Source organism: Plecotus auritus (assembly GCF_963455305.1).
Source record: "Plecotus auritus genome assembly, chromosome: 1".
Taxonomy (NCBI): Eukaryota; Metazoa; Chordata; class Mammalia; order Chiroptera; family Vespertilionidae; genus Plecotus; species Plecotus auritus.
The window spans coordinates 9,580,919-9,595,993 of NC_137770.1; the positions used below are offsets into that span (position 1 = coordinate 9,580,919).

At 48.9% G+C, this 15,075-nt stretch overlaps 1 protein-coding gene across 2 annotated transcripts in view; it reads right to left on the minus strand.

The window, feature by feature from the left end:
- WARS1 (tryptophanyl-tRNA synthetase 1) overlaps positions 1 to 15,075 on the minus strand; it is a 29,780-nt gene that overhangs the window by 5,250 nt on the left and 9,455 nt on the right. For both annotated transcript variants that reach the window (XM_080651016.1, XM_080651017.1), the window contains exons 3-9: positions 11,689 to 11,902; positions 10,635 to 10,743; positions 7,102 to 7,221; positions 6,380 to 6,562; positions 2,322 to 2,422; positions 1,375 to 1,487; positions 999 to 1,172 (exon numbers count right to left, since the gene is read on the minus strand). In XM_080651016.1, the coding sequence (XP_080507142.1) occupies positions 999 to 1,172; positions 1,375 to 1,487; positions 2,322 to 2,422; positions 6,380 to 6,562; positions 7,102 to 7,221; positions 10,635 to 10,743; positions 11,689 to 11,902 (1,014 nt within the window). The remainder of the gene's footprint in view (positions 1 to 998; positions 1,173 to 1,374; positions 1,488 to 2,321; positions 2,423 to 6,379; positions 6,563 to 7,101; positions 7,222 to 10,634; positions 10,744 to 11,688; positions 11,903 to 15,075) is intronic.

Consider the following 15,075-nt stretch of genomic DNA (forward strand, 5'->3'; position numbering starts at 1 on the left):
CACCTCAAAAACAATACAAAATGCCTCTGCTGGAGGGACCAGGAGTCCCTCCCCCACCACTCCCACACACTGGAAGTTTCCGCCAGAAGCGAAAGGGAAAGAAACAGCTGTTCCTAGTATCAAGGGTTTCCCTATTGTCCACCAGGAACTGCTTGGGACTTTCCCGAAGGGTCAGGGGCCCGGCAGTGACTCAGACAGTTGCATTATGTGCTTCAAATACGGATTCCGCCCCTCCCACTGTCAACTTCCAACTCGCAGACCCACACTTGGTTCCCAATAAAAGGTCAACCGCTTTGTAGGGCGGTGAGGGGACTATCATATCTGCAGGTCAGCACCCAGCAACGGAAGTGAGGCCTGAAAATACGGAAGCTCAACCAACTCCTAGTTCACGTTTCCCTGGTGACTCGAGAGCCCGCTGCCTGCCGGGCAGGGCAGGGCTGAACCATTGCAGGACATCGACCAGTTCTGGGGCTCAGTGAGCACTCTGGGAGGGAACAGCCCTACGCCCCACGCGGGTGGTGCTGCTCATGGCCAGGAGCTTTCTGCTGGTTTCCAGCGGAAACGCCCGCTCTGGGCCTCATCCTTCTCCCTTTAAAAGGAACACACCGCTCGCCCAGTGAGAAGTAAAACAAGGAAGCATGAACAAAGCGCCTGGCCTGGCTCCGGAATACAGCTCGTGCTCAGAAACAGAGTTTTCTCTCCTGCCTGTGTGACTTTAAAGAAAACTGCCATGACTTTGCTTCCAGAACACAGTGCTGATGAGAAAAGGAAAAAAACGCGAAGTTCTTCCTCAGTGAAAGGACGCAAAGTGAATTCCCCTGCTATCTGGGAACAGGGACAGGAGGCCTCGTGTCAGTAGGGGGGCAGTTTTCAATCCAGGATTTCAGCAGCCCCGGGGCAGCGGATGCCGAATGACAGAGCGCTGGTGCGGGCGTGCGCGTGCCTGAGCATGTGGTTCTGCGGGCACAGGTGGCCCCTCCGCCCAGGGCAGGGCTCACCTTGTTCTTGATCTGCTTGGCAGTGTCTGTGAGGAAGATGGAGGAGTTGGGGTCGCTGGCACTCATTTTGGTCTGGGCCCCCTGCAGGGCGGGGAAGAAGGTGGAGTGCAGCAGGGCTGGTTTAGGATAGCTGATCCTGGGGGCGACGTCTCTCGTCATCCTGAAGTAAGGATCCTAGGGGAGAGAGGGGCCTTCTGAGGATGGCTGGAAGCAATACGCCAGCTTTTAGCCCATCAGTGTCACCTGACAGGCCTTCACAGCAACCCCTGCCAGTTCACAGAACCGACCCCCCATCCCCCCACCCCAAGCCGCCTTTCCCACAGGTGAGTGCCAGGAGCCTCCACAGCCCAGACCTGACACCCCGCTGCCTCCTGACCTGGTCGATGGCACAGGGGATGAGGCACTGGACGTCCGTCTTGTCCCCAAAGATCTGCGGGAATGAGTTGCTGAAGGAGGGAGCAGCCTGGATGGCGGGAAAGCTGATCTTTCCTGAGAGCGAGGACAGAGAACCTTTTACACGGGCAGCTCCTGTCTCGTTGGTTACCCCGGGGAAAGGGATGAGCAAAAACAGGCTTTCTCACCATTAGAAAATAATCACCATTAAAGAAAAGCGGAAAACTCCAGAACAGTAGAAGAAAATAAATCTATAAACTCAATTTGTGTTTCTTTTCATGTTTTCTCTATTTCTACTTATTTCAGTTGTGATTATACTATTTTTTCCCCTTGCCCTTTCACTTTGTAGTGTTTACCCAGGTTGTTGTTAAACATGTTCTACCCTATGAATGAATCGTCTCCATTTAACCATTCTCTGCCCACTGGGCATTCAGATCATTCCTCGTTGAATTATTACAAATTATGCTCTCTTGATACAGAACAGTTTTCAATGTTTTGTTAACAATGCTACTGTGATCTGCTGAGACCTGCAGAGGGGGGACTTCTGGGACAAAGGGTATGGACCTCGGGATCACACTTGACAAGCGGCACCCAGCCAGCCCGCCCCAGCTGTGGCACTCAGGGTGCCCTCAGGTGCACGCCGTGCGCGGACACAGGGACTCCCAAGCTGTCTGTACCCTTCCTACTTTCTTCTAAGCCTCACATGAGTGGCTGAGGAAAGGGGTGGACTGGCACCTGGGTACCGCTCCACATGCCCAGGACAGTGGCCAAGGGCATCACATTGCCTCCTTATGTTCTGAGGAAACCCCCTCTGGTTTATTATTTAAAGAGACAAAGTGCAGGTGCCACCATCCCAGCGACAGCTCCGCTCTGGGCCACTGCTCCCTCCTGATGGGCTGGGGCCGGGTGCAGGCAGCAGCGGCTCCTTACCAATGCAGTCACTGTCCGTGAAGCCAAAAATGCCTTTCACTTGGTTGAAGGTCACGTGCTTCTGAATCTTCACCACGTTCCTGTAGAAGCCCGGGCTCATCCTGCAAACACCATCGGAATCAGACACAGGTCCGATACTCCTGCCTGCTGAGCACCCCTTCCTTTTCCCCACAGCACTTGTTATCACCTGGTCTGTTATCGATGAACTGCCTGACTCTGCTGGTTGGAAGGGAACCTGACAGAGTGGTTGCTTCATTGTCTATTGGCTGCTGTATCCCAGCAGCAGCCTGGCAGGTAGTAGATGCTCAATAAATGCCTGCTGAATAAATGAGCTGGGCGAACAGGCAGCGAGGGGTTAGCTCACTGCACGAGTCACACAGTAACTAGTAGAGGATTTGCTTCTGATGCTCTAATATCATGCTCAATGGGGCGGGGACTTTGTTTTGCCCACTTCTGTGTTTTGGGGGCCTAGGGGGTGCCTGCCACTGAGAGCACACGGTGACTGTTTCACCAACCTCCTGGGAGAGGACCACCCCTCACAGTGCACCTTAGACTAGAGGTGGCCGAGGAGGAGGTTGGGTGCCGGAACCAGAGCAGGTGCTAGATCTGCCTACCAGGGACGGCTCCTAGGACAAGACAATGCTTATCACGGAAGAAAGTGGGGGAATGCTGAGCTGGGAGGGGAGGGGACTCTGGACAGACAGGAACATGGACAAATGGGAGGAAATGGAACTGTTCCATCTGGAGGGAGGTGGCAATGGCACTAGACGGGAACAGGGCACAGTCACAGAGGGGCTGCGTGCTCAGAGGGAAGTGAGAACTTGATCTTGAGGATGAGGGAGTGCTGGGAAAGGCCTGAGCGGGGGACCTGAGCAGACCTGTGTTCTAGAGAGTGCAGGCTGGAGGGGACCAGAGGTCCTGAGGGGCCATAGCGGGGGTCGAGGGGAGGGGCTTGGTGGGAAGAGGCTGCAGAACTCATGGGAATGAGTTCTAAGGAATGGGAGAGAGAAATAAAATGAAGTGCTATGGAAATGGTAATGACAGCGACATCTAAGGTCTCATCTAATCCTATTTCATGTATCAGAAGCTTCTCACAACCATTAACAGACGTGGCCAGACTTGAACCTAGGCCCACCTTCCTTCCAAGACCATATTTCTCCGAGGACACTGCAGTGCCTCTAGGCCCACAAGAAAAGTGATCTTAAAAAATCTAATAATTTTCTAACACTTTCTTGATAGTCATTTGGGATGAAGTTTAAGACCTCAGAGTTTCAATTCAAGGATTTTTGGAATGAAATATTTGGGTTTTTAAGCAGCTGACTTAAAAACCTAGACTGGCCCCGTTGTCCTGGCTCAGTGGTTGAGCATCAACCTATGAACCAGGAGGTCACAGTTCAATTCTCAGTCAGGGCACATGCCTGGGTTTCGGTCTTGATCCCAGTAGGGGGCATGTAGGAGGCAGCAGATCCATGATTTTCTCTCATCATTAATGTTTCTATCTCTCTCTCCCTCTTCCTTCCTCTCTCTGAAATAAATATTAAAAAATGAAATAAATAAAAGACAGATTAAAATCCTAGACTGGGAGGGAATGTGTAACCAGGGAGTCTTTTCTCTGTGAGGAAAGAAAAAGACCCTAATGACCAGAAACCAAGATGGCGGCATAGGTAAGCACCTAAACTGCTGCCCCGCACAACAATTTCAAAACTACAACTAAAAGACAGAACAGACATCATCCATAACCACAGGAAAGCTGGCTGAGTGGAAATTATACTACTAGAAGGAAAGAGAAAAGCTCACGGAAAATCAGAGGAGCGGCAAAGGGCTGAGGTACGGAGACACATGTGCAGAGAGGAAGGGCGGCTGAGTGCCTGGCTAACTTTCTCTGGCAGGAGGGGGAAGGAAGCCCCTGTCTGCACTGAACCCCAGTTCCGACTGCAATGAACCCCAGTTTCAGGCGAAACCCCATGGACCCAGGCTCATACAGGGGGAGTCTGGACTGTCAGGTAGGGAGAAAGGCACACGGAGACTCGGAGACTCGGGGGAGCCGCGGCGGGCAGGGGTTTGGAGGCGTGCGCGTGCGAGTGCTCGCAGAGAAGACTGACTGCGGAGGTTGCCGCAGGCTTTCCCTAGCGGAAGGGAGACGGAAGCTCCTGACTGCACTGAACCCCAGTTCCGGGTAAGCCCCTGGGGACCCACGCTCTTACGGGGGGAATCTGGACTGTCGGGCAGAAACTCAGGGGAGCCGCGGAAGGCAGAGGTCTGGAGGTGCGCGCCCAAGGGCAGGGCTGATGGGAAGCCAAGACTGTCTGCTCTGCCCTGAGACTCCGCCCCATCCAAGCTGAGCACAGAGGCTTTTGCAATTTTGCAAGTCTGATCCTATAAGGCAGTCTCCAGCACCGAACTTCTCCCAGCGTAGACACAGCTGATCCTCACAGCCAACTGGCCTGGAGGTCAATTCCTCCCAGGGATACCAACAACAATCAAGACTTAACTACAACAAGGCTGTACACACAGTCCACAAAGGGGTGCACCAAGAGTATCCACCTCAGGTAACTGGGGAGGCTGACCCACTGGGCCATATAGGAAACCTAGCACACAAAGCTACCCTACCAACTCAGGGAAGCAGCGAAAATGCGGAGACAAAGAAACAGATCACAAACGAAGGAAATGGAGGAAAACGAACGACTGGATATAGAATTCAAAATCACGGTTATAAGGCTTTTCAAGAATATCCTAGAAAAGGCCGATAAATTTAGCGAGACCCTCGAAGATATGAAAAAGGACCAACTAGAAATTAAATGTACACTGACTGAAATAAATAATATTATACAGAGACCCAACAGCAGAATAGTGGAATGCAAGAATCAAGTCAAATATTTGAAATACAATGAAGCAAAAAACAGTCAACTGGAAAAGCAAAAAGCAAAAAGAATCCAAAAAGTTGAAGATAGTGTAAGAAGCCTCTGGGACAACTTCAAGCATACTAACATCAGAATTATGGGGGTGCCAGAAGAAGAGAGAGAGCAAGATACTGAAAACCTATTTGAAGAAATAATGGCTGAAAACTTCCCCCACCTGGTGAAAGAAAGAGACTTACAAGTCCAGGAAGCGCACAGAACCCCAAACAAAAGGAATCCAAAGAGGACCACACCAAGACACATCATAATTAAAATGCCAAGAGCAAAAGACAAAGAGAGAATATTAAAAGCAGCAAGAGAAAAACAGTTAATTACCTACAAGGGAGCACCCATACGACTGTCAGCTGATTTCTCAACAGAAACTATGCAGCCCAGACAGGAGTGGCAAGAAATATTCAAAGTGATGAATAGCAAGAACCTACAACCAAGATTACTCTACCCAGCAAAGTTATCATTCAGAATGGAAGGTCAGATAAAGAGCTTCACGGATAAGAAAAAGCTAAAGGAGTTCATCACCACCAAACCAGTATTATATGAAATGCTGAAAGGTATTCTTTAAGAAGAGGAAGAAGAAAAAAGTAAAGATAAAAATTATGAACAACAAATACATAACCTAAAAATCAAGTGAATTAAAAACCTGAGGAACAGAATAAACTGGTGAATATAATAGAATCAGGGGCATAGAAAGGGAGTGGACTGATAATTCTCAGGGGGAAAGGGCTATGGGGGGTGCAGGAAGAGACTGGACAAAAATCATACACCTATGGATGAGGACAGTGCGGGGGAGGTAAGGGCAGAGGGTGGGGTGGGAACTGGGTGGAGGGGAGCTATGGGGGGAAAAAGGAGAAACAATTGTAATAATCTGAACAATAAAGATTTATTAAATTTAAAAAAAAAAAAAAAGACCCTAACTTGGTGAGACTGATCATCCTTGGAAAGAAACTACAACACAGAAGTACTTCTCTGTCACCAGCTGAGGATGAAAATCGCAGCCACTACCCCAGGTCACAACAATTACTAAAAGCAGAAAAACAGTCACTGGGCCTGAGACCACCCAAGATGTTTCAGATTGAGCCCTGTCCTGAGGACCTGATGTTCACATCTGCTCATTCAAAAGGCAGCCATGCGTTCTCTCCTTACCCCATGTAGTCGAGGTCAGAGAAGATGAAGGTCTTGTTGATGTCAAAGCCGCAGGCGATGATGTCCTTGGCATTTTCCACGGCGTAGCCATGGGCCTGGTCCAGGGTCAGGTCCTTCCACAGGTACTTCTCATCGTCCGTCATCTGGATGACCAAGGGCACATTAAACACGTCCTGCAGCCACCTAAGAAACACAGGGGAGAGGCTGACATCTCATTTCCCCTGCAGAAAAATGCCCTTTGGCATCTCAAAACACAGTTCCAATGAACAACTAGCGTCAAGGCCTCCTTGTCTACAAAATCACGTGATCTTAGCATGCTGTTTATCCTATTATCGGTAACGATAAGGACATTGCCATTTATTAACTCAGTGCGCCCTGCAGGTCGGCTGTAGGCTTGCTGTTTTACATGCTTTATTTGTAGCCTTACAGTAATTTTACGAGGCAAGTATTATTTCCATCTTGCAGATGTGGAAACTAAGACTCAGAGCAGTCACTGGCCTACGGTCACATAGGGAAGAGCAGATGTGGCACAGGTCTGATGGTCTTCGTTACCCAAGTGACACCAGGAACGAACTGAGTGAATGGAGGCCACAGAGGCGCCATGTCTCTGACACTGTGGTTGTTCAGCAAACGTGACCTGTCTTGTCGGTTCTAGACACAGCTTATACCCACTGCTCCTGACTTGCAATAACAGCGAGGAGAGTCACAGAGCCAGGACTCACTTTGTGAAAATGAACGGGATGAGGTGGCCGACATGCATGGCTTCAGAAGAGGGGCCCCTGCCCGTATACAGGTAAAATGGCTTCTTGTTTTCATAGGCATCGAGGACCTGGTTCATGTCCCTGAAGGAAAGAGGAGACAGGAAACTGTGATTTTTCTGAGGAAAAAAATCGAGGTGCTAATGCTCACTTGGAAATGTTCAGACAAACACAGGTAAGAACTAGTTTGCTATTCTTGATGTGTCTGTAATGCTTCTACGACATGGTTTCTCCTGTGCTTGTTTTCAAAGAAGACACGGGAGCTCAGGATAATGTGTTTAAAAGATGGATGCAGTTGGGCAGCCACTGGAACTCTTTTGGAATTTTTCCAAATATCAACACTGATACACCATCTGCTTTGTACACTGTCCTGGGTGACACCAGGCCAACACTGCACAGTCACTGTTTAGAGTCGCCCAGCCCTGTGGCTCCAGAGAGTCAGATTGGGGACTTCTGAGGGTTCCACAGGGTCCTGCCTTAGGGAGGGGAGTGGGAGATGCGCCCGGCTCCCTCAGCCAGGTGGGACCAGGTGTCTTCATCTGGGAGTCATTCTGGAATCAACCGCCCTCCCCAGGACTGGGGTCCACCAACAAGACACACGAGGGTCCTCCTTCCTGACTTTGCCTCAGTAGCATGGGGCTGCTGTTTCCACATTGCACCTGCCCGGGCCCCGCCTTCAGAGATGCCGATTTTCAGGGCGGTCGTGACATCTGGAATCTGTACTTTTATTTTTTATTTTATTTTTATTTTTATTTTTTTTTTACCCATTTCTTCTTCTTCTTCTTTCTTTTTTTTTTCCAAATTTTTATTAAGGTATTATATGTGTACATATCTTACCATTGCCCCCCACCCCCATGGAATCTGTACTTTTAAAAGGCTCTCCCGGTGACTATGATGTGTGGCAGGTGTGAAACCACCACTCTGGGGTGTGACTGTCCCTTGTTTCTGGGTCAAGTTTCCCAAAGTAACAGGGAAACAGTCACCCTTTCCGGAGGTCTGGTGGCCTCCAAATGGGACTCCACCCTGTGCCAGGGCTGGCTGCTCAGCTTGGCTGATAGGGCCATGAGCATTCTGCTTTTCTGTGCTTAAGTTTTCATCCCTCCACTCCCCTGGAATGAACACACTACTTCTGAGATAAGGAAACAGTAAAACATAATTCTGGAGGGGAGAAGTCCTTCTTTGGCTTTCACAACTAACCAATCAAATTTCTGGACTTCCGGAGGAGAAGAGCAGGCAGTGGCCACCTGAGCGGACTGGCCACCTTTGTGGGGCGTCTCTGAGCACTTGCTGTGCAGTAGGTCTGGGCGGGGTGCCTCAGGGACTGGCTGGAGCGGATGAGGCTCCCGTTTCTGGAAGCTTTGCGAGGATGGTTGGGGTAGGGACTCACTCAGCAGGGGAGGGCGCCCAGGCAGTACCTATGGTCTGTTTGTAGGTGGACATTGGGTGCTATATCTCATCGAATCCCCTATTTTATAGACGATAAAATTAGATAGGGGGTGTTCTCAAATTTGAGAATGGCCAAAAGCTTCAAGTCCTACACCTCCATCAACTGACACAGGCTACAGTGCAGATGGGCCTTAAAAACACACTCCCTGAAATAGCCAGGCACACATGGCCTCACACTGCGTGATTCTATTTAAAATATATATTTTTATTGATTTCAGAGAAGAAGGGAGAGGGAGAGACAGAAACATCAATGAGAGAGAATCACTGATCAGCTGCCTCCTGCAGGCCCCACACTGGGGATTGAACCCGCAACCTGGGCATGTGCCTTGTTCAGGAATGGAACAATGACTTCCTGGTTCATAGGTCGACACTCAACTACTGAGCAACACCGGCTGGGTGTGTGATTCTATTTAGTGATTCTGTTTATATGAAATGTGCAGGGCAGGTAAATACACAGACAGAGAAAGGAGATTCGTGGTTGCCAGTGGTGGTGGGGGAGAGGGAGGAATGGGGGCTGACTGCTAATGGGTAGGGGTTTCTTTTCAGCGTGAAGAAAGTGTTCTGGAATTAGATGGTGGCGATGGTTGCACAACTTGTGAACAGACTGAAAACCACTGAGTTGTGTACTTGGGAAGGGTGACCTAAATCTCACTCAGGAAAGAGCTTTGATTACGTTCTGCCCGTGAGGAAGGCAAACGAGGCCTGGATTTCTCTGCCACAGAATCTGAAGTGTGGAGCCAAAACCGGTTTGGCTCAGTGGATAGAGCGTCAGCCTGCGGACTGAAAGGTCCTGGGTTCGATTCCGGTCAAGGGCATGTACCTTGGTTGCGGGCACGTACCCAGTAGGGGGTGTGCAAGAGGCAGCTGATGGATGTTTCTCTCTCATCGATGTTTCTAACTCTCTATCCCTCTCCCTTCCTCTCTGTAAAAAATCAATAAAATATATTAAAAAAAAAAAAAAAAAAAAGAATCTGAAGTGTGGGGCAGACTGCCGACCTGTGACCTGTGTGTGCTCCTGTAGCCGTGAGTGGGAGGGAGCAGAACGCTCTACCTTGGACCATAAATTCCATGAACACAGCCTTGGAGATGGGCTGGCCCGAACCCAAGGTGATCTGTCAGGTGGGAGAAGCAGAAACCCTTCTGAAAGCTGCTCGTTTTCTGTTATCTGCATGGCACTTACGGTCTGAAGTGGGGAAATTTGGTTGCATATCACTCTATTAGTTTCTCTTTTGATATTATTTATGAGCAGGCCAGCACAATAGAAGGAAGAGGGTACGTAATTTCAGGAAGCCTATTGTGTGGGAAACAATGAACTTGGACATAATCTGGCACGAATCTCATCCTCTGTCAATGTAACATTCACCTAGTGAAGTGGACAGTTTTTTGTTTTTGTTTTTTAATCCTTACCCGAGGATATTTTTCCATTGATTTTTAGAAAGAGTGGAAGGAAGGGGGAGAGACAGAGAAATATTGATGTGAGAAAGACACATCGATTGGTTGCCTCCCACACGTGCCTCAACCAGGGTTGGGGATTGAGCCTGCAACCCTTGACCAGAATCAAACCAGGGATCCTTTAGTCTGAGGGCTGACACTCTATCCACTGAGGCAAACCAGCTAGGGACGTGAAATGGACAGTTTATTGATGAATAAACTAAGGGCCAGAGGGTGAAGGGACGTGTTACTGACAGGGGAGAGGTGGGTCCAAGTCTCTGACAACTGCCTTCCATTTCCACACAGTATCAGACAGCCTGAGGGAATAGCCCCAATCACTTCACACACACACACACACACACACACACACACATAAATATATTTCAGAGAAAAAGGGTGAGGGAGAGAGAGACAGAAACATCAATGATAAGAGAGAATCATTGATTGGCTGCCTCCTGCATGCCCCCCACAGGGGATGGAGCCCGCAACCCCGGCATGTGCCCTGACCAGGAATTGAACCTGGTTCATAGATCAACGCTCAACTACTGCGCCACACGGGCCGGGGCCCAATCACTCTCTGGATTAAAGAGGAAGGGAGAGAAGTCCTCGGGAACGCTCACCTGTGTGAGAAGAAGATGCCCCTGCGCAGGAAGCGGTGTGGTCTCTGGCCCGTGGCTCTCTCTATTCGGTTTATCAGCTCTTTGTCAATTTTACTGCTTCCGAACCGAACTGGGAAAAGGAAGAGATGACTGTCTTAGGTGGTGGGAGGTTTAGTGACCAGGCATTAAGGGAAAAACATCGCAGTGTTAATGAACCAAACCCCTGAGGCCTCTGCTCCTGGTCCTTTCCCCCAACATGAAGTCCAGGGTCTTTTGTACTAACAAGACAGCTGAGATCACAACCAGCAAAACAGAAAACAAATTACAGGATAAAATGCTGTTCTGTCTGGGATTGGATTCTGATGGGAAACACATCTATAACGCAGTCTAGCTAACAGCTTCTCATGTGCGTGCGCACACACAGTTGCTTATTGTTCACTAAGGTAAAATTTATATACATTGACAACTATATTTTTCAATATCTTTGAATTGTTGAACTGAATTAATGCCTGTCCTCAAGCGAATTTTCCCTATTGATAGCCTATATTTAAAAATCACGGAAAATGGCTCGGACTTGGGTAAGGACTTTTTGGTTGATGCTTTGATGGTTAGCAATGATCGCAGAGTGAGGACTTTCCTGAGTAAGAAGCCCCTCACGGAAGGGCCTGGAAATGACAACGGGCCACCTGTGAGCAGTGACCCCCCTTCCACTGACTTCCAGGGTGTTAGCTTCATAAATGGCACCACTGGAGGAGAAACTTAAGTAATCTGTGACTGACTTGTCACCACTACGTGAAAGACAGTTTTAACGACTGTAAAGTACCCATTTCAACAGATCTGTCTTTTTCTAACTTAGTAGAAAAGATACTACTAAGTTATCTACGATAGATCATTATTTTGCAATAAGCTTTATTTGGTTACTTTATTTAACAATTCTCTAGGAATATAATGCACCACCAAAATATTTTAGGATATATATATTTTTCTTGGCATTGAAGCTTGACTTGATTTATGATTAATATTAAAAACACCAATGGAATCACTACTAAAAGTCTGGGCTTTTCCCAGGACGTACCAATGAGCTTGTCGTAGTCAACACCTTTGGCACTGCTCGTCTGTACTGTCCACGGGTCCACAAAATCCTCTTCAGCTTCCAGGGCCTCTGGGCCGCTATCACCCGCAGGTGCCGGGTTGCCTGGTGGGCAGTTAGCCTTATAGTCCTCCCCCATGGCCGCTTTGTAGCTCATTTTTAGTGATAACAGCTTCTTCACTGCAGAATCAAGTTCATCCTGAACACAGGAAATCGGGCGAAGGATGAAGATGTTAACAGTAGCTAACTTTTGCTGAATGTCACTGCTGCCACGTCGCAGGGACTGTGTTAGTGCTTTCACACACATTGCTTCGTTTAGTGTCACAGCAACCCTGGGAGGTAGGACACGTTGTCACTGTCCTTTTCCAGTTGAAGCACCTTGTGACTCAGAGAGGTGAAGGAACTTGCCCAGGGACACACAGCAAGTGTGGGCGTGAGTGCATTCTATTTTTACCTGTCCCTCTAGTGCCACGGATCCCCACCACGCACTATGGGGACAGACACAGTAACACAATCTACACTGTTTATGACAGTCACTACACCAGAGTCTCAAACCACTGATGCAGAGACCACGCGTGACAAGATCCTCTGCTCCACTATACCGAGTTCTGTGCTGAGCTTGTTTTTACATTCTGCACAGGCTGACAAGAATAGTTACAGAAACCTCAACAACCATCCCACCAAGGATAATAACAGCAACTCAGACATCATGAAGACAGACAAAGGCCAGGAAGGACTAGGGCAGTGGTCGGCAAACTCATTAGTCAACAGAGCCAAATATCAACAGTACAACGATTGAAATTCCTTTTGAGAGCCAAATTTTTTAAACTTAAACTTCTTCTAACGCCACTTCTTCAAAATAGACTCGCCCAGGCCGTGGTATTTTGTGGAAGAGCCACACTCAAGGGCCAAAGAGCCGCATGTGGCTCGCGAGCCTCAGTTTGCTGACCATGGGACTAGGGGCTCTCAGGTCACAGCCTGAGGAGGGTCCATGGGAAACAGCTGTGCTGCTGCCCCAAGTGTTGGCATGTTTGTTGCTTTAGAATAAGCATAAGGAACACAGATGTCAAGTGTCTCTGGGCATTCTGGAACTCCGCTGGCCTCCTCTCCCAGGAGCCCTCAGCAGCCACCCCTGGAAGCCTGGCATTTCCAAGAGGAGGCCTAATTAGGCAGCTTAGTCACGTAAAGCCCTAAAGCTCTACTCCCATAATTGGCCTGGCTGGATCAGCTCACAAACAATATCCACAGTCCAATTTGCTTGCAAGGAAAATACAAATATTTCCATGTAGAGTTTTTATGAAATGTTATAAACAGGACTTCCAGTGGACACACGCCAACGCTACCCTCCACTCGGAGAGCCACTCCGCCAGGCAGGACATCTGCCAGAGGACTGCTCTTGTAGGGTGGTTAGCAGACAGATTTGTGTTTCAAACTCTGAAACTATCTAGAATTCATTTAAACCAACCAGAGCTGTGTAATCAGTAAGCCCACAGACCTCATACGAGACACAATGTCTGGGTTAGATGGGCAGGTATGTCTTTTTCTTTTTTTTAAAATATGGAACGCTTCACGAATTTGCATGTCATCCTTGCGCAGGGGCCATGCTAATCTTCTCTGTATCGTTCTAATTTTAGTGTATGTGCTGCCGAAGCGAGCACCAGGTATGTCTTATTCACCTCATTTCTGCAGTGTAGGCTCAGCGCTTACAAAAAAATAAATGTTGAGCAAGCACGATCCACCCAGTTAACTGTGGGAAGAACGACCTTGCTTGGAAATACACTGCAGTCAATACCCTGCGATCCCTGGCTGTGTTGACATTTCACACCCAATCTCACCCAACTCTGCTTGCAACCAGGTGGTGGATGAAAGCTAAACATTTAACCGTGTCCCTGTTGGAGGACTGGCTGGAGTCTGAATGGGACTGAAATAGGCAAGCGGGCTCGCCTCGTCTCTTCTTGTTCTCGACCTGACATGAACTGGAACACTGCAGCAGAATTTAAAAGCTGATGTTCTAAAAGAAGCCAGACACAAAAGACTATGGACTACACTGGATTATATAAAGTTCGAATGATCACAGGCAGAACTATCCAGGGTGAAGGGGTCAGGGTGGAGGCCTCCTTGGGAGAACAGAGGCAGTGACAGGGGGGCTGGGGATGGCTTCCGGCGCTGCCAATGCTGTTTCTGCATGTGGGTGCTGGTGACACAGGTGTGGATCTTGTGAAAACTCAATGAGCTGCCTGCTTATGACCCCGGTGCTTTTCTGTATGATGGTGTATTTCGATTTTAAGTTCACTTAAAGTAAAAGGAGGAGAGAAAAAGCTCTGGTCTCTGTCCTAACCCGTATGATCCAGTGTCATTTCCCGAGTGCTGCTCAAACTGCACACGGCCTCAGCCACTGCCTCCCAGAGTCCCCAGACCCTGACCTACCCCCCCACCCCCGGAGCGTCCCTGCTTTAATGAGCTGCTGTTTCTAAAAGCAGCAGGTCTTCCTCCCTCTGTACATGCCAAGGACCACGGCCCAGACAGATGGCAGACAGTTGGTGAAAGCCCGCAGCACCCGCACTGGAATTGGCCCAGAGTGGCTATTTTGCTTAAAGGGGATTTCTAAAACATCAGGTGCTTCTATTACAATCATTTCAGGGTCAGATACAAACTTACTTCTGGATTTTCATCGTTTAACTCTGGTCCCAGTGTGCAACCTCTGCTCTCTCTTACTGAGTGTCAGCTGACTCGGCTTGGTCAAAGACCACGCTTGGAAGAGTCATGCTACTGTGCTAAGTATCGTTGGTTTGCTAAAATAATGAACATAACTGAAACTAAGAATTACTAATGAAAATATTTATTAAATGCTATTCAAATTTAATGTTAAATGGACAAAATCATCATTGTCAAGTTCCCAAAATGGGTCTATAGAGTCAATAATCAACATTTGGGTCCTTATTTTAGACTAGAGGCCTGGTGCATGAAATTCGTGTATGGGTGGGGTCCCTAGGCCTGGCCAGCGATCAGGTCCTATCAGGGGCATCTCGCCCAGTCCCGATCAGGGCCGGCCGGGGCCTGGGGGCCTGCTGGCTGCTGGCCGGAGAGAGCAGGGGCGGGGGGGGGGGGGGACCATGGGAGGTTTGCCGGCCAGGGGGAAGGACCGGGGGAGGTTGGCTGTGGGAGTGCACTGACCACCAGGGGGCAGCTCCTGCGTTGGGCATCTGCCCCTTGGTGGTCAGTGCGCGTCATAGCGACTGATCAACTGGTAGGTCATAATGGTTGCTTAGGCTTTTATATATATAGATTAAAAAAAAAATTAGCGCCCTAGCTGGTTTGTCTCAGTGGATAAAGCGTCGGCCTGTGGACCAAAGGGTCCTGGGTTCGATTCCA